The sequence below is a fragment of the Pterocles gutturalis genome, unplaced genomic scaffold (genome assembly GCF_000699245.1).
Source record: "Pterocles gutturalis isolate BGI_N339 unplaced genomic scaffold, ASM69924v1 scaffold876, whole genome shotgun sequence".
Lineage (NCBI taxonomy): Eukaryota > Metazoa > Chordata > Aves > Pterocliformes > Pteroclidae > Pterocles > Pterocles gutturalis.
The window spans coordinates 154468-174567 of record NW_010105183.1 but is presented as its reverse complement, the minus strand read 5'-3'; the positions used below and the strand labels follow the sequence as shown (position 1 = coordinate 174567).

Below are 20100 nucleotides of genomic sequence, written 5' to 3'. Positions count from 1 at the left end.
CTCCGGGCAGGGTGTCCCTCCTGGCGCAGCCCTTCCTCACCAGCTGTGCTTTGTCAGACATCCATCAAAGCAGACACCTTTCAGCAAACACTCCCATTCCTGATGGGAGCCAGTCCAACATACCCAAATAAGTTTTTCTGTTCCACAGTAACAGTGTATTTTATGATTTTCCTGAGCTCTGGCTCCCATGATCTAGGAGGATAAATACCTCAACGATACACGGGACAGCCAAGGAGAAAATAAGCAGAGCAGCAGACTCTGGCTCTGCTCAGAGGGTATGGAGCAGAGGAATTGCAGTGTACACTGAGAAACCCATGAGTGCCTAAACTTAGCCTGTTGAAACCAGACAGCAGCGAGGCAGTAGTGACAGATGTGCCAGAGCACTTTGGTTGTCCCAAACCCCCAGGACACATCCTGTGCAGCCCACTCTGAAGCCACAGTGACCACTGCCATGCTGCTGTTGCCACACACTGAAAATTATTGGGGTTAATGCCACGTGTCTCGTCTCCTGCTGCAAACTTACTGCACAGTACACATAAGGTCCTCCTAAATACTGCTTCGTGAAGGACTAGTTGAAGGAGCTTCCTGTGGCAGAGGTATTTTTTTCAGCCGTTACGTGTGGTGCTGCAGTTTTGAAAGACCTGTCAGCCACGAGCCCTTGCAAAGAGCAGGTGTTCTGGCGCAAGAGCTGCGGATCGCTGGGTGTTTGTTCCCATGCTGCAATGTTTGTCTCTTGCCTTTCACCTCCCCGACAAACCTGCAGGGCTCCGTGAAACTGTGCCTCACTGGTATTTTGAAAGAAGTTGGAATTTTTTTTAGAAGTTTGGAATTTTAGTACCACCTAACTCTGCTGAAGGAAGCCTGAGAACTTATATCACGGGCAACTTCTGCAGACAAAGGCAGGAGGGATTCTTCACTGGAGACCCTGTGGTGTAGCAGCACTTTGAGCTATTCTGAATGCTCTTTTGTAAGAGTTTGACAGTGCTCAAAAGAGCCAGAGGACTGGCCTGCTGATTTGGCACTTGGCAGAAGTGCTCTTGTCCTGCTCTGCCACCAGCACTAGGAAATGAAGGGTCAAGCTGTAAAGCAGAGCTTGATTGCCCCAGGTGTGAAGGAAGCTTGGCTCACTTGGCCTGTCACTGGTCTTTGGGCACTCCTAGACTCTGATATTAATGCTGTCTTTTGGAGGGAGTGGATAGTGGGGCTTGCAAATCTTCTTAAGCTCTAACAATTATCATCATAGTGAAAGCTCATCTTGTCTTCTTTGCAAACTTTAACTGTTGTTTTCTGATTTTTTTTTTTTTTGTATTGCAGGTCATTCCGAAGGAACAGTTTAAAAGTACAGCACTGTGATGCTTCCACTACTTAGCTCAAACATATCTTTTATGCTGTTCAATTTACTCCAAAATTCTCACCTTTGCTCTTGAAAAGCAGTGATTTAAAAAAAAAAAAAAATAGAAGAAAAAGTAAAAAGTGATAGAACATTATATGAATAGTTATGAAATATCTTGGCTATCTTTTACATATCAGAAAATAAAATCTGATTTTGCTGCTGCATGCTACTCCACATCCCATTACCCTTATATTTGTAGTTCCTCACACATATTTATTTTTATGGTATTTATGTTACTCGACATATAGATCACACAATGAGATCTCTGCCCCACAAGAAAAACAAATGAACTCTTACTTTTACTTGGCTCTGGATCCTGAAGCAAAATGTTTCATTCCACACTGGATCTTTGCAGTTCTTGACGGTTTTGGTCCGGACAGTCTCAGGGGAAGCAGTGGGCAAGGACAGGCTTACATAGCAATCAGTTTGACTAACTGTATTTGAAAAGATATATTGTAACTAACAAATTACTATAAATATCTTAAAACATAGCCTTATAGCACTGTATAGATAGCAAGCTGCAAAAAGGAGATATAATTACTATTATTTTTCTTATATGTCCTTACTCAATAGCACTCACTACTATTTATTCCCTCCTGCAGCTGGGAGCTCTGGTCACTAATGGAGATTCAGAGAAACTATTGCAATAAAGACAACTGGTAAGAAAATATATGCAGAGCTAGTTTTACTTAACAAAACTTACAGTTGTTATGTTGCCTGTTTGTTTAAAATCAACAAATTTCAGTGATAGAGAAGAAAAAAGTTTACATTTTAAGAGAACCTTTTTAAAGGGTAAAATACTTATTTGACTCTTTGAGCATTTACGCAAGGATCCTCTTCTCTTGAGAGGAGAACAGAAGAGCTAAAGAGGGTCTGGGTATGAAGGATCTTCCCCCTCTGGTCTGCTGCCCCCGCATAGCTGTAGCCCGGTCCATGTAATGAATCAACTGTTTCACCCAACATGCGATCACACCCCTTCACCATCAACAAATATGTAAAAATAGTAATGCACTTTTATCTTACTGATTTAAACTCTGAGCCTTGATGGTGAAGAAATTTCTAATTTCTGAATAAGGTGCTAATATAACACAAGGTTGCACAGTTAGCTACAAGTATGGCATTAAATCCTCGTAACACACGGAGGCTGCTTTGGGGTGCTCTCCCAGGAACCACCCCAGCCCCAAGCTGGGGCAGACAGTCTCCTGGCCAGGGGAGCACAACTCTACCAGGCACTGCCACAGTGTTGGGCTCCTAGATGCATGAAAGAGTCGATGTGTCACGAACCTGTGGTAACAAACTGAGACCCTGAAAATACAGTGAAGAGTGGTGGGACTCTCACTCTCTACACCATCATTCACCCTTTCCAGCCCTCCCATTTGGAGCAAATCTGCTGTCCTTCCATCCTGTGCACCATTTGCACTTATTTTTAGACAACAGACGTTTCTTTTGTCTGATGGGAAGCTACAGCGGTCTCTAATGCCTCCAGCTCTAAGAACTTGTTTTGTAATCACAGTAACAGGTCAGATTTGGGTATAATAACAGGCAGTTTGGTGTTGTGGGATACATACTGAGAGGCAGCATGACCAGGTGGGTAACATGCTGGAAAAGGTCTCATGAGATGTTGGCTCCAGTCCCAGCTGTGCTCCAGGCTGCTAAGTCACTCTGGGCAATTGCCTCCATTCCCATTTATCTTGCTTCTCTATCTGCATTTCCCCATCAATAAAGCAGTGATGATGATCCTTTCCTCTTTTGTAATCCTCTTTGACATCCCATGATTAAAAGCATTATACAAAAAGTAACTACTGTTATTAATATTTCCACATGACCCACAAGAAGAGAGAGCCTTATCAGTAACTACATTATTATTTCTCTACTGGTCTCTTGGTTCTTGTTCCACACTTTCTTCAAACTTGTGGTGTAACCCATGTGGCAATGAATAGGTGTTGCTTAAAGTGATTTGTGCAATCGGGTTATGTATGATTTATCTTTCAAGTCTTCTGATACTGTCTGAACATGAAACATCTTCCAGTTTTTCAGCATGCATTTAATAGCTTCCATAGCAAGGAAGAAATGACTCTACCATTGCAAATGCAGGTGTCTGTAACTCTTGCAAGTAATATTAGGATATTTTTAGATTTATTACTGTAATTTTAAAATGCAGAATACGTGCAATTCACCTATATATAACTATTTATTGGTAAAGGAGGTGATGAAATAATTTCTTTAGCTCGCTCTCCCATTCTCCCATTGATTTTTAACATTTACATTAGCGTGTTTTAGAGAATTTGCTCATTTATGGTCTGGGATATCTCCTTGTTGTACATACTGGCTATGAATCCTGATTTGGACGACAGGCATTCGATATTTTCAGAGTATCAAAGAAGCTCTAAATTTGTGACTTATAATCTTGTATCTAGATGGAGCAGTGGTGGGATCTCTGTTCAGCCCTTCATCCTCTCTGAACACAATAGACCTATAGCCAACTTGAGAAGTTAGTCCAGTCTTTAGCAAGGCTGTTCACCCTTAATAAGAACAAAAACAAAGTCCCACAACCTGATGATCCACATGTAACACCAGCTTAGTTAGCAACCAGTGGGGCCTCAGTCTCGACATAGCCCAAGACAAGAATGCAGATAGATATTTGAATCTGAAAACAAGCAATTATAGCCAGGCCACTGCATGAAGAATAGCAAATAATGCCCCAGTACTATAATATTGCAGAACTTATCAGATAACTTATATATACAACACAGACTTAGATAAATTTTGGACCAGATCCCAAATACACAATGTTAAACATAAGTGAAGGTGATGAGATTTAGCACTGGGACCTCTTTGCATACACTCCCAGCCCTGGGTAGGAACAAGTGGATGCTCAGTGCCTTCCATGTTGCATTTCTCTTCCACTCTCTTCCTCCTCTACCATAAAAGGCTTTAACTGTTACCTGCTACAAAAATTAAACATGTCCAGATTGAAGAGGATTGACTTAGACAGTCTGGCATATGAGAAAGCTGAAAGAACCAAGTTTGCTAGTTCGACAACAACAACAAAGACTGTCAAATAAGATGGTTATAGCCAGGTCTGCAATGTCCAAATGATTGACACAAAGAGGACATGATCTGTGGCTCTGTGTGGCCAGAGGGATACAAACAAAGACAAATATTAGGAAGACTGCTCCAGCTCTAAGAGAGTTACCCCTAGCAAGACAGACTTTATGAATCTTTTAGGTAACTCATTTCAGAGGATATTGGTACCCAGATACGTATCAAAGAACGACAGACAAGGTAAACTTGATCCTGCTCCAGCAGAAGAGGAGCAGCCCAGGTGAACCTACAGGGTGCCATATGGAATTGCTGCCACATGATGCCCCTGTTTATGCTGGAAGGCAGCAAGTAGGATAATAACGTAATGGCAATCCCATTGCATGGAAACCAGCTAACCAGTCTCCCTGCCAGCCTTGACTGTCAGGAAAGGAAGTGACAGGACATCCTTACACTGTAAACCAGCCCAGGAGATCAATCCCGGATGTCTGGTTGCTGTCTCCGAAACAACTGCAAACCTTCGTCTTTGAGATGTATAAACTACAACTGTAAATTCATGGGAAAAGTTGCCACCTTTCCTTTCCAAACACATACAGGGTCCAAGTAACAAGGCCTAAATCCATACCTAGAGCCTCCGTGTACAACCCCAGTATAATCATCAAAAGGAAACAACAGAAAAAGCAACACAATACAATCCAGACATCCTCACAGACAGCTGTGCTCTAACTTCTCCCATTCACACCAAATCCTCCATGAAGCAACAGGGTATCCCTTATATATTATATTGCCTAAGTGGCATTTTGGGTACCTGTAGCTGTTCTTGGAAGATTTCTACATGCTAACGGAGGCACAGATGTCATTAGATCACCCTTATATATGCCCTCTTTTGGTAAAGTGGAACTAGAAATCAGCATTTCCACAGATACACCTGTTTTTCAACTTTTCGTAACCATTGCCACTATTTCACTGATCCCACTCTCAGTGTCAGCCAGTAGGAACCAAAAAACCACATATTTCTGGCCAAGAGGTATTATTAAGAGGTCAAACTTCCTTCATTCCACCTCAAACCCTCTTGTAGTGATATGTGGTACATCTCCCATCTATCACTGGAAAATATTGTTTAGAAAGTTATTTCATTTCCATGTAAAACAAACTAGCTGAAAATTAGGTCTTGGCCAGACATTGACGTTGTTGATGCAGTCACTGTGGGTAGGTAGAACTGCTGGATATCTGAAGAAACCATGATCAGAGGGAAACATCACGGAAACAGACTTGGAAACAGGCTGTAAGCAGTACACAGAAGTGCCTTGAATTTCAAAGAAAACATGAGTGGGAACAAAATTTACACCAGAAGCAGCTGAACCAACAAATCAACACTCACAAATTTTCTTTCTTCAGAAAGTGTTCCCAAGGATGTTATTCACACAGCAAGGGAATAGAAACAAAAATTGTTTTAATGTTTACCCAAAACCAATTTTTTTGCCTTAAACATCAATATTTTGACTCAGAAATGCCTCTGACATAATTTACAATAACATGTAGTTATAGTACTTTTTTGTGTTCTCCTCCAGGATTTTTCTGAAAAAACAGGAGCAATACATCATGGGAGGGGCAATGCTGTGCAGGAACTGAGACTAAGCTGCAGCACAGACAGTGCACCGCAGCAGTAATTCCAACTCGAACGTTTCAATTGAGACTCAATGTTTTGAAACCAAAACTTTGCTACTGAATAAATCAACTTTATGGCAGAGACTCTTCTCCTAGATATCTTTTCTTTCAAGTAAAATTTGGTACTGGATAGGAAGCTACCAAAAAGCTGTAGTTCTATATAACAGCAAGGACAAGGTAAATTGACTGGCATGAGGTGTTCTCCTTTTGCTGTGTTTAATGTATCTATCTAAAAAACAGAAAATATTTGCAAATATGGTGAGATGAAAAGTACTCCAAAATTTCACTTAGAGGAAGCAGCTAGCACTGATAATCTGTACAAGTTTACTGTAGGTTCTGTACATATAAATAAAATAGATACCTACAGATATTCTTTGGGTTTTATGGTGAGGATGGAAGAGTTATGCCTAAGAAAAGAGCCAGGAAATAACAATGCACATCATTATAACTAAGTAACAAAAGTAGGGTGCAATAAGTCACCTCATTCCCTCACAGGATGGTTTTCAGCAGCCAATATGAAGGTAAAGATGTCAATGCTGATGAATTAATTTGGTAAGAAAAATTCCATAACACACCAGGACAACTCACTGGAACCAAGAGTGCTTATACCACACCATAAATGGGTCCTTGTGTGTCTGAGAATTCAGCCCAAAGTCTGTAAATGTCAGTCACCATTTTGTGAACTGAATTTTGGACCTACAGGGCATAGCACACAGGTGAAGATTACAGTTTGATTGTTTTGGTTTATTTGTTAAGGAGAGAGCTCATTCAGCCTGGATTAAAAGCTTACATTGCAGCAATAGTTCATCCTGCCATAAATACTGTGACTGGAATGCGTTGCCAACATGCGCTTCGCTTTTGGCAGCCAAGTCTTCGTATTTTATACATGTTTTCTACAAAGATCATAATTTTTTTTTTTCACATCAGAGTAAGCCACAAACAAGCACACAGCCTCCAGACTGTCTTTTATCACAAGACTACAACGAATCCTATTTTCACTGTGAAGTTAAATGAGATCATATTCTGGCTGGAGTCCCCCAGGACTCCCAACTGATCTAGCAGTCTACAGCAACTTCCCTGCACGTAAGAATGAATGAATGCATTAAGAACAGATATATCTGACTTACAAGGAACATTTACACCCAAGACGCCTTTTGTCTAGTTTTCATGCTTGAACTGAAAGAGAACTCTTTAAAAACGGGTAGTCAAGATTGGTCCTGAACAAATGGGAAAAGATGAATACCTTTTCCAGGCAGACATTCAAAAAGAGTGCCAATTCAATAGCAGAATACAATGCAAGCACCAGCACCAACATTTGTCAGTGAATCGTACTTTTAACCTTCCCTGGCTACTACTGCAGCACTACTTTATTGGCTCTTGCTGAGCACACAGTCATTCAAAGTTCCCAGGAGAGAAGCCATAGTCTCACATGAACACTCTCACGTGTCTTTTCAGTAATGCAGACCATTACAGCCATGTTAAATCAAGCCTCTCTACTTTGGCCTTCCACAAAACAGCGAATCACATCTGCATCCTTGGTCCTTATCTCCAAGGTAATCGATGTCCTTGGTTCAGCAAAAAGGTTGCCTGAAGCTCCTCTCTGGAGACCATCACTGAATAAAGGTCCTCCAGCTCTGTGAGGCTCGCCTGTGGGCAAGGCTTTCCCTGGCACTGCTCTGAGTCTTCAGAATAAACCTCCACGGGGACTAAGACATACCACAGGCCTTATCACACTCTGCTTTTAGCGTACAGCTCACCGCAGCAGCACCCATCTCAACACGTGTGAAAGAGCACCAAGAGAGCACAGATGCATAAAACAAAACAGGTCTCTGCTCAGAGGGTACGGGAAAGAATGAATCACTCATTACAGGTATCAGTCACACTGCTTAATGCATAACTGGATGAACTGCAGATACTGCTGTCTTCATGAAACCAGAACAGCCAGGACAGAACTACAATGGAATCTGCAGGTTCTTTAACAGTGGGTAAGAAAAGCTATTTGGAATCAATGAACAAAAACTCATTTAAATGTATTTTTCACAATAAAATACCAAAGATGAAAAGCTGTACCTTCTTCTCCTCATCAAAGGAATACCTCAAAAATTCTGAAGCAAGTCCTGCAATAAGTAAATATCTGTAGCAATCTTCATATTCTTTGAACTTCTTTGGACATCCCACATAACCACTAATAGTCCTATAAACACAGATCTGCTGATATTCAGTTTGTGGTTGCTGTTCCATGTCAAGAAAAGTATACTTTGGTCTTAAACTCAACACATCGTTGTGCAATAGTAAGCATGATATAGAGTAAAAGATGGTCCTTATCAAGGATAATCAAAAACAGTAAGGTACAATAACCTTTAAGATGATGTGTGAGACTTTAAACATGGGAAAAGGCAATGCTCAGCTGAGTTTCGTAAGTGGTGCGAAGGTGTTACACAGCTCAGCCCAAACAAATTAATAAATATAGAAAGCCTATTCAGAAATCAAAACACATACCTCATTGTCATTATCTGTTGACAACTGCTGAAGCTGCTTACCTATGTTTGAAAGAAACTGCATTCTAGGCTTGTGCTATCTGTGTTATTTATTATCACAGCACTTAATGAAATGTGTCTCAGCTCTTGCAGAAACATCCATCCAGGTCAGCTGGAATTTTCTGAGTGCAAACTAGAAAGTCACATCCTGAGCAGAGTCTGCCACTGCCTTTTAACTCTGCAAGCCAAATGGCAGTGCAGGAGCAAAGGGTCACGAATCACAGCATGGATCTGCATCCTCTCCAAGCGCCATGTGGTTCTGCATTGCTGCCATCGTCACCTACTCATTCTAGCCTCTCTTCTCCACCCAAGCTTCTCCCTTGTTCATTTCCATTGCCTCCACCCTTTTCAAACCTGTTTTAAAACAGGTTTTTACAATTTAAACAACTATAGAACATTTTAAAACCTGTTTCAACCACTTGATAACTAGAAGCCTCCTCTAAGCAAGAGGATAATGAAGTCTGCTAGGAACAGGTCGTACCATCACAGAAGGCTTTAAATATCGTCCCTGTTCAGTGACAGACAACAGCTGCAATACCACCTGTGCTGGCACAGTATCAGAGCACAGTAGCTGCTCTCACCTTTGCCCTTGAGACAAAGATGAGCTTAACATTTATCTAGGGCTGTTTACTCCTTTCCCCTGTCCTTCAGCCAGTAATAATTTCATTCTCCTAATGCCCTTGCTGCACTCCTTCCTCTAGAGATGAGGAACTAAAGTTTTGAGTAAACTCATCTTCTCCAAGGTTACACCAAGATTCTGGAGGAAGTCATGCGAGAACATCACACATAATGCCTTTAACAACCAGAACAGCTTTTCTGTCCTCGCACACAGAAGTACACTGAAGCCAGCATGGCTGACAGAAGGGGCACACGTACCTAAATACAAACCATTGATACCTAGCGGTAGAGATGCAATTACTTCCATAGCTGTAAGGAACTGCCCTGACCAAGATCTTTAAACAAATAACACACTAATGAGCTCCTTGGTTATACACAGCATTATCCTTTTTAGTGTCAGTTTATGATACTATGAAGGCACAGCACAGGTTTTAGCCTCTACACTTCTTATCATGTATTCAATACAATTGCATGCAATAAAATATACACTATACAATACACTCCATCACAACATCTCTGCCAACAATAAAGTCTTGAGAAAAAACCCTTGAAATAATCTCTTAGACTAGAGAACACAAAATGGATGCTCATCAGGAAATCAGGTTTTTGAGTGTGTTTAGATGGTAGCAATGAACTGAGGAAGAGTGGGAGCTGAGTTGGATAAGATGAGTGGATAAAACCAAACAGAAGATTGAATGGAGAGGAGCAGAGGTTGTTAGCAACTGCAACTGTGAAGCTGATTCATATCATACTTATTGAGATGATCCTTTGATTTATTGCTCCTATTATTAACTGTGGTTATTACTTTGTTTTTATAAACATCAGTCAGGAGCAGGGCTCAGTTTTGACAGCTACTTTAGTAGTTACGCAATTAGCTCTTGATCTTGATCTAACCCGCTTACAAGTACAGTAAGAAAAGCCCTGCTTCAGGATATGACATCACAGGGAGGAGCTTCTGGTGATTAACAGTTGCCTTTATACCTGTTTGTTTCAGTTTCTTAACCAGTGAGGAAACCCTTGTTTACAGACCTTGTTGCAGCTTGGCAGCCATCCACGCAAGTCCTTCTCTGTCCTTGTGCAGAATCCTATTGCCAAGTGTTCATGCTGGGCTGCTTTTAGGATTTCTCTCCGTTAATGCAAATTCAGCCTGCCGGAGCAGCCAGTGGCATCTAGAACTTGGATGAGATGCCTTGCAAAGACACCAGTGCTCTTTCTCAAAGGACCTTGTTCCAGAGTTTCTCTCTTTTTCTCAGTGAAAAAGCAAAGAAGTGCATACACAGCTTGTTGTGTGCATGTCTTCAACCAGTCTTTTCTGCACACAAAAGTTTCCTTTGGAGAACATGGCAATGAAACGGAATCTGTTATTATGATGGTGTTACACAGGATTAAGGTGATATAAGGAAGAACATTAGTAATGCTGCCTTCCAACTTTTAAAACCAATGGCCAGTTAGTATTGGGAGTTTGGTATGAAATTAGATAGCAACAAGGTCCAGATTTAACAAGACCCAGATTTAACACTATAAAGACAAGCCTGAGACTTCGTGTAAAGAGAATGCTGATTGAGATTAGTTTGTTATATTGGAGAGGAGGAAAAAAAAAAAAAAGAACCAAAAACGCTGTAGGCCATTCCAGAAAAAGTTTTCTGGAGCCTTGGACTTTGCTAAACACGAAGTAGGGCAAGTCAATATTTTTAAAGACCTTCTTTGTCTCCTGAAGGGAATATTTCTATTATGTATGTACAAAATGTTACTTTACATTTCACTTGTAGCCCATGAAACAAAGGGGTTTCTCTCCCATAGGTGTCAATTTGCAGTATAGAAGGTATTTATTTTCCTTCCTGGAAGATGAGTGAACCCTGCCGCTGAGAAAAGGGCTGCACTAAACCAGCTTTGCCAGCTGTGCCGGGCAGCCCGTGCCTGCTGTGGCTGCAGTGACAGCCTCTGGGAACAGCGAGAGCCGGGTGTGCTCCAACGGGACTGTGCGCAGCCAGACAAGTCTGGGCAGCCACGCTGGAAATGAGATCTACTCTGGGGAACTTACACCGTGTAGGTCTGGTTCTTGTTGTAATTAGCACACAGCAGGTGAAATGCAGTGGTACTTGGCCAGCAAATCTCTCCAGAAAGGAACAATCCCCTGGTTAAATGGTGGAAATGCAGAGACCTGCATAAAGGTGGTTTCAAGGGGTCTTCAAAGGCTTCTATGAAGAAATGGGCTCAGGGACTCGAAGATGAAAGCTGCGCCCTCTTCCAGTGATCTTGGCTGGTGGACCAGCCCTTGGAAAACAAAGAGTTTTACAACAACCAGTCCCTTCTCGCATGTGGGAAGCCTTCTGAAAGTACACCTCCACTACACCAGCTGACCGGGAAGGTAAGGGAAGATCATGGAAAGTCACTGGATGGCAGAACAAATTCAAGGCCTTTCAGCAGTGAAGGCAAAACTGATTTTTGCCACTACAAGGATGAGGCATTGAGATTGCAGCAAAGGCTTTTGTGACATGGAAACTGGAGGCTGCTTTGTTGATGCGTAGACCTCAAGTAGGTTCAAGAGCAGACTGGAGGTGTTGCTGCATTCATAGAAAAAACGTATTTGTCCTGGGAAGTTACCAACTCTGAAGTGATCAAAGGCTGGGAGAGCACATTGTGCAGAGCACACTATAACTTTCACTCTCCTCTCACACTCCTCCCCAGGCATCTGCCTTTGGCCACTCTCAAACCTGGGGCAGGACAGATTCTTGGCCTGATCCAGCATGGCCATTCTTCTGTCCCTGTGCACTGCAATGGGGGTGCAGGAACATAAAGAGCCCAGGCACCTCAGCTTGGGACTCTAACTCCTGATGCTGCCAGTGGCTCCATATTTTGCTGGTGCCTCAAGACAGCCCGGCTGGATGATCAATGTTCAGACTATGGGCAATTAAACACTTACCTCCAAAATCTCCACATACTATCCTATACAGTGGCAGAGAAATAGCACCACGCAGGCAGTGAATCCAGATTGAGCAGAAATGGTGGATGCGTTTATGAAGGTTTTTGACAGCCACAAAGCTTTTGCAGTTTTAAAGCAAGAGTCAGCTGCAGGCATGCAGCTGTTAATGACAAGTTTTCTGCTGTTTTGGAATAAGTACAAGGGGGCTGTTTTCTTTGTGTGAGAGTTAACCCTAACTAACATGCAGAAAAGGTCTTTTCAGGCCAACCTGAAAAGGATGAGCTTTTCTCAAGTAGGCATTTCTGCTGGCCATCCAAGGCAAAGGAGAGAAAAAATAAATGTCTATTAACTATTTAATTAACAATATAAGTATATAGACCTCCCCAAATAATACCATCCTGAAACTGAGCCTGGTGTTTTCCTATGACACTGAGAAAGAGCATCTGGGTTCCTATCCAGTGCAAGGAGACCTGAAAGATATCAAAGTAAAATCCCTTAGTGGCCTCCAATTGACAAGCATTTTGGGTATGGCAATTAAATGCAAACACAACTTTTGACTCAGGAGCCAGATCTCTGAGCCACAGACCTTATGAACCACAGATTTCCTTGGAGAGTAGGGCAGGGGAAAGCATGCTGCAACATAATGAATGCCCAAAAGCATTCATTATAGGCCAGTTCTGGGGACATACTGTGGATCCAGATGAAACTTTGGACTGCTCTGGTATCACCAGTCTTACAACTTTTGAAAGGGAAAATTTAACCAAACTCAAACATGCCCAGAAACTGCAACAACTGTGTCTTGGGAATGATACGTACTATTCAATGAAAGGGAAAATTTAACCAAACTCAAACACGCCCAGAAACTGCAACAACTGTGTTTTGGGAATGATACGTACTATTCAGGTTGTAGTTGCCTGATAACCTGCATAATGTCGGAGCAAATCCTCCTGATTCATGAGTAAACCTTATTCCTACCAGATTTCAACACACAGGAGTATCCTAAATTCTTGTTATTATGTTCACACCATGTACAAATACAACCTTTTGTCTGGCACAAAGGGAGAAGGTCAGGAAATCATTATTATAGATGATTGCCACATCTATCCTATAATAAAAAGCAAGTCCTATATTACATTGCATGTGCAAGACCTAAGGAGGCATGGACACTATGGGTTGTGGGTAGCAGCCCCTCTGCAGAAGGAGGACACTACAGCTGCATGGTGCCACAGCTGAAGAAAAGCAAAGCGTACTCATCTTTGACAAGCAGTCTTCCAAAAACCACAGCTTGGTCTAATCAGACTCTGACACCAACAAAGCACCAATGGCTCTTTGCAGTTTGAATGATTTCTGTGCCATCTTTCAACTCTCTGTCCTCATCTCTGTCTCTCTTAACTACTTTAAATTGTACAGAAATAATGATTAAAACAAATAAATGTGAGTGAAAAATAAAATCTTTTCCTAAAATACATTTTGAGCCAAACATATTTCAAATATTTACAAATACTTCAATAAATACATTAATCACACAACAAATACATCCCCACAAAAAATATTTTTAAAAAATCACTTTTGAGCAAAGACTAATCCTGGGAAAGTAAATATCTACAGAAATATAGATACATAGGCCTAACTAATATCTTTATGTTCTTCTTAAATCACTGTTGTTATATTCAAGTGACCCTACTCATATGCAATGAAATGCATAGTTTAGGATTCTCAAATTTGCTTTCAGATTCTCGACTTGTCTCACTGCCTGTAAATGTGCTTCAGCCTAAACTGCTCTGAAGGTGGTACAGACTACACAGTGAACTTTGCTGTACATGCCAATAGATCTCTCTTCCATGACAGAGTTTTTTAGCAGGTGCCTTTGGTCCTCTTCCTCTGAGGACTTCTCTTATTTTCAGGTGTTAAAACCTCACTGGCAACATTTTTGTCAAGAATAGAAGGGCCACCGCATAAAGGATCCCATCACACTCTCACACTGGTTTGCTAATCGAAATTCGTGCTTTTTAACACAGTTCATTTCTTGTAATGTGTATCACACCACATGGCATGGCTCCACTAACGAAATTAAGTGCTCTGAGAGAGCATACAGGTACGGTGCAGATAAAAATCTCACTGGCTCTCTGCTGTGCCACAGGTAACTGGCTCCTGATTCTCAGAGGGAAAATGAAAGCTGGTCCGCTGTCGCACGATAAAGAAAGGCACGTGGGACAGGGAATGAGAGAGGCTGTCCCTCTCAGGCTGACACCCAGCACTGGGTCTTCTGGCTCTTGCCAGCCAAGATCGTCCTCCACATCTGCTTTGGAATCAAATCTCCAGTGATACAGCTTCATACCTGCAAGCAGGCAGTCAGACATCTGCTAAAAATGACAATACAGGATAAAGACTAATAAAAGATAAAGAGCCAAGATAAATAGCTATGGATTTCTGGGAGTTCTTTGGTCCTTAAGAATGTAAAGGCTGTAATTTCCAACCATTATAAAATGCTGAGAAAGAAATAAATATCCCTGGTTTTAAGGTCAGAGGCAGATATTTAGTTATCAACTCTGTGGGTGGTTATCTTGATGTTTTTGGCTGTCAGGGCAACTTAGGCATTCCCTTGGACAGCTATCATTTATGCCAGACAACAGCTCAGCTAAGATTAAAAAGACAGAGAGGGAACTGAACCATCTTTTTGTTCTTCTCTGAAGGTGTGCTGCTTTCAAGAAAAGGCAATATTCCTGTGCTAGGCTCAACAGCAAGAAAGCAAAAATTGGATAATAATCTCCTTGGAGGCAAATACTCTTGCTGAGCTCACTTGGTCTTACTTAATATGCAAAGGTTCATATTCACGTCCTTTCCATTGTGTTCCTGCCTCGTTCTTTCTCTCCAAGACAGTTATTTGAGTTGACCTTCAGCTCACTTTCTCCTACAGGAGTAACTGCTGAGATTTTTCTCTCTTCACTTCCAGTTCTACCCATTCCACCAAGTCCCCAGCAACATTTCAGTGATACTGGTTTTGCCTTGAAAGTCTGGTATTTTGAATGCATTCAGTAAACATTTGACAGAAAAAAAGTTGTTTGTCAATCTATATAGATTGCGCTTTTTTTTTTTTTTAAGCAGATAGAAATTCAGAGGGGCCTGTATGTATTTCTGCTGTCTGCAAAAGGCAGACAGGTACAGATGGTACCAAGGCTCCCATGTTACCCCACAGGCTCTGGCAACCAGTCAACATCAGTGCTGGCATTTCTGTTGAGAAGCAGAGGTGCAGCCTGCATCTCAACACATCAAAAACTGCAACTGGGAATTAACAGCTGAATTTGTTCAGCAAAACTGTCTCTGAAGCTTGTTAGCAGTTAGGATACTTTACAGTACACCACAGTAGACCTTTGAGATTTCCACTAATAGTAACATTCTGTAAACGGAAAGACATTGTTTATACAAAAGTGTGCTCTAAGAATAGTCTACATTCAAGTATGCATCAATATTTGAAACCATGGTGACCCCTCATGCACAGATACAAGTTACAGTGCTCGCTTATATCCTCTGCTTTCAGAACTGAACTACTGGGAACCGCAAGGAAAGACACCACATACTCACACAGATCTGCCTTTCTCAGATTTCTCATTCTTATGATTTTCACAGAGAGTGAGCAGCACGGGCATTCTTCAGTCTGCGTAAAAATGACAAAGTTATTACCTGCATCAATATTAAATTAATTATGCTTCATAAGCATGCCCTCCCATAAGTGCATGCTGCAATTTTTAAAGCTGTACAGCAACGTTGGAAGATGAGCTACTTGCACTGCTTTGGGAGGTAAAATCACGTCTACAGAAAGTTAAAATGAGAGGCAGAAAAGGTGAAGTATTCCTCTGTGTATACACATCATTGATGGAAGAAATAACAGTAAAATGGACAATGCAGTAACATGGTTTAAAATAAAATTAATGCTCGCATTACATGACAGGACATTTTAATTTAAAGGAAATCTTTATCAACAATTAAGCTGGAAAAATAAGCTAGCAAAGAGCAAGTGTGCATGAGAAGCACCTCTGTTAAACACTATAGATGAAGATAAAATAAGTTTAATTCCCTTGAACAGTTGAAATTTCACCCAGAAAGCATATCTTTTCTTCAAATAATTTTATTTAGTAAAAATTCCAACTTTCCATTTAAAATCTTTATCAGGAACTTTTCCCAGAAATGGTGAAGGGCAAATGCATGAAAAGCTGTGAGGTGCTCAGCTATTGTGGTCAGGAAGACAACAACGAGAGGATACAAGAAATACTAGGAAATAGAAACGATCCATGGTAAAACGTATAAACACAATGCTATAGATTTCAATGTCTCAGCTATGTTCAACAACATCATGACCCCAGCGGAAAATGAAACTGTTCAGTGAGTGAGGCACCACCAGCACAAGCACAGCAGAATTCACATGAAAGAAAACAGAGTAGGAAAGTTGATAATTAATCTTCCCATCCAAACCAGGTGCTGGATCATTAGCTCAAATGTCAAGCACAGAAGGAAAGAAATAAACACAACCCAAACAACTTACTGATTCTTGCAGAGTTTAGTACCTGAAACTTTAGTATTGCTAAGTCATCACCTATTCCCTCTCCCACTCTCTGTTAGCAAAATGACTCCATTAAATCCCTTTAAGGAGAATATGTCACTCCTTTTTCCAGTTAAGAAGTTGGATACAATCTCCCCTCTCACTCTTGAATTATGATAAACTGACCTTGGTCTGTATTTTATACCTCACTCCAAAACAGAAGGGTGTGTTTTAATGTCTTCCATCTGGATTCAGGTTCTGGATGGAATAATTCTGCTCCCCATCACCAAGAAGCCTCTGCTCCTTCTCATGAGGCTGTTTCAGTGTTCAAGGGCAAAGGGAAGAGCAGAGAGGACAGTCCCTTTCCTTGTTTGTACATCTACTTTCCACACAAAGACCATTGCCAGACTCTGTTCATTACTCTCCCCTCCTTTCAAAAGGATGAACCTGTAGATCCCTAGTGTTTCTTTAACCAGTTTGGTTATACATTCACACTTTTTATTTGTTAAGCCATGGGGATCCCACATTTGAGGTGTCCAAGCACTAACGCACACTTACGCTAACGCGCATCCATGTTATTGAGAGAAGCTCTATAATCTCCAGTTTACAACAGGGAAACAGGGCACAGAATGATTAAATAACTCGTGCATAGTCAAACAGCAGGTTAATTTCAGACCTGAGAAGAGGACAGAATATGTTGACTCCCTGGAGCCCAACCAGCAGTTTTATGGCTCTCCCTCCTGATTACATTCCACAAAAAAATAATAATAATAATAATAAACAGTCTCAGAGATTATGAACAAAGGCAGATGAAGATTTTCTTGGGTGTCAGCCATGCAGAAATATCAAACTGGGACCATCTTTGTGTCCACGATTAATCACTGGTTTTAGCCAGTGACCTTCCTGTGCACACTACTACCAGATGGGTGCTAGCACAGACGCATGGACACAGCTTCTGACTGTACTCATATCTGGAACATGCTGCACTGTGGAAGAGCCCAGCTTACACAATGCTTGCATCAAACCAGAGATTCTGCCCAAATCCACAGCAAGCTCCTGTGAGGCACCTCAGACTGCTTCCCAGCTTCCACATGGATCACCCACTGTAGCTAAATTTCCCTCCACTACCAGAAGTGCCTCCACAGAGCAGCCAATATCAGCAAAACTCAGTCATCCTGACATAAATAAGTAAATACAGACATGAATTTGGACTAACAGCTCCCAAGTCCTCTTTCAGGCACCACAATCCCAATCACAAACCCACCTCAGGTCATCTTCAGCTTCTAATGAATTACGGTCCGAATTTTTGCACTCTTACCTCATGAGCACTCCAGTACGATCCCATCGTGCCCCTAGCTGCATACAAGTCGGATGTGGAGATCCCTTCACTGTCAGAGGCAACGACTGGCAGTGACTCACAAAGTACTTCTGCAAACTTTAAGGAGCCACCTGCCGAAGAGCAAGTGGCTTATGCCCCACCTTCCTCATTGCCTGAAAGGGAAAGTAGGAAGGTAGAAGGGGAAGGAATTTGCTGAGTTTATTTGACAGCTAAACACCAGAGGTGGGTGTCAGAAGAAGGCTGTACACACCAAGGAGTTATTAGCAATTCGAGATACGGGAGTGATAATGCACAGCACTTACACATGGATACCTATGATCTGGCAGCCTAAGCAATGCAAAAAATCAGAGAAGATAATAGCAGCTGCATGTGGGCTGGAGGAAAACAGAGCTCTACAGCACCCCAGTCAAGAACCAAAAGCATTGTGGACAAAATAACTTTAAAAGACATTTTATTTCAACAAAATTTTGCTTGTTTTCCTTTTCTTGGAAGTAGAAGGGGTTGGGTTGCATTCTGGTAGATGTTTCCCCGATTTCATTTGTATACTTGTGAGGCGGATACATGTTTTCCTGCTTCCAGAACCCGTCCACAAATACAAAACTTCTGAATAAACCAAGACAAAAAACCCCCAAATTCTCCACGAATTAGGGCATACATTGATTCATCTTAAATGCTAACATCTAGGAGGTTTAAACACAATGCAGTGTCATCAAATTATGATATAAAAATAATATAACATTTTCATTTTCTGGCAGAAGACTGTGCAGCAGCAGACACACCGGTGAATAGCCCTTGCAGAGGTCCAGCTATTAACAGATGTCTCATACGAAATGAGGGCTTGAGAACTGCAGGAGGTGATACTATACACTCACAGTACCCACAGCCGGTCTTCCTTTTCTACAGACATACATCAGGAAAACACACCATAAAGAGACTCAATTCTGGCCTTACAACTTTTCACTGAATGAAAATATCTTTAGTCATCAACCACTTTAGGATTAGGAATCTACCCTCCATACGTTTCCAATTAAAGAGATATGAAATGACACAATATAACATTCCCATTAAAATCCTGTCTGGCAAAAACCCTCAAACAGAGAAGCAGCCTTGGCTATTTATCCCAAAACTGAGAAAATTTACCTGGAAGTGGCTAAACCTGAACTGTTTTGTCTCACCCCAAAACAGCTGAGAAACAACTACTTCATTAATAACTCAAGGAAAGAAAAAGGGAGGACCAATCTCTAGGCTTCTGTCTCCTCTCCTACCCAAGGGGCATGCTCTGCAGGAGTTTCCTCCACAGTCAGTGCCGCAGAGCATGGAGCTGGAGGGATCCCATCCCAGACTCTGGCTGCCAAGGGCCTCTGCTAGAAGAGGACCTAGCAGTAGTCCCAGCACAGGCACCTGAGACAAGACTGAATGTATAAGTAAATGAAGAACCCAGTGACCCAAAACACCTTGCAGTGCCTGAGAAAATATGATTTCTGGGTTGGTTCAGATTATTTTATGGTGCATCGCAAAGTCTGACAAGGGACAGACAGAAGGTGGAGCAGGCCACAGGAAGGATCCTCAGAGAACTGTTTCCCTTGCCTCAGGAATACATGTTTTCTGACCAGTCTGAGGCTGGTAAAACCACGAAGGAGCAGATACTCACCTTTTACTCTCAAAATGTCCACAGGCAAAGTCAAGCAGAGTATCTATTCCTGACAAAAAAATCCCCAACGAGGGCCAAAAGCTGAAATGTGAAACTGAACCAGAGTACCTCAGGGAGCCCACAGACATTGCAAGGCTGATGCAATACTGACTTCTTTGCAGTAACAGGAGAACTCTGACAAATATGATGACCCCCTCCCTGGCAGGCATTAAGGATCCAGTCACAATGTCCATTTTGACAGTTCGGGTACCATATGCAGCTTCTCGGATAAAACAGTGGACAGGATTTTAGAAGATAAGATTGAAGTTGCCTGTGTACGTTGTTGGGAAATTTGTGGAGAGAAAAGACTCTTCTATAGGTCTTCCCTATGTCTATTAGGCCAGCCTACACAA

The 20100-nt window shown here is 41.7% G+C and overlaps 1 protein-coding gene across 1 annotated transcript in view; it reads right to left on the bottom strand.

Annotated features, from left to right (window-relative positions):
- Positions 1-18063, bottom strand: part of LOC104471790 (cytosolic phospholipase A2 epsilon-like) — a 35036-nt gene extending 16973 nt beyond the window's left edge. The window contains exons 1-3 of the mRNA XM_010087271.1: positions 18037-18063; positions 15764-15836; positions 1691-1827 (exon numbers count right to left, since the gene is read on the bottom strand). Of these exons, the coding sequence (XP_010085573.1) occupies positions 1691-1827; positions 15764-15836; positions 18037-18063 (237 nt within the window). The remainder of the gene's footprint in view (positions 1-1690; positions 1828-15763; positions 15837-18036) is intronic.
- Between the last annotated feature and the right edge of the window lie 2037 nt (positions 18064-20100).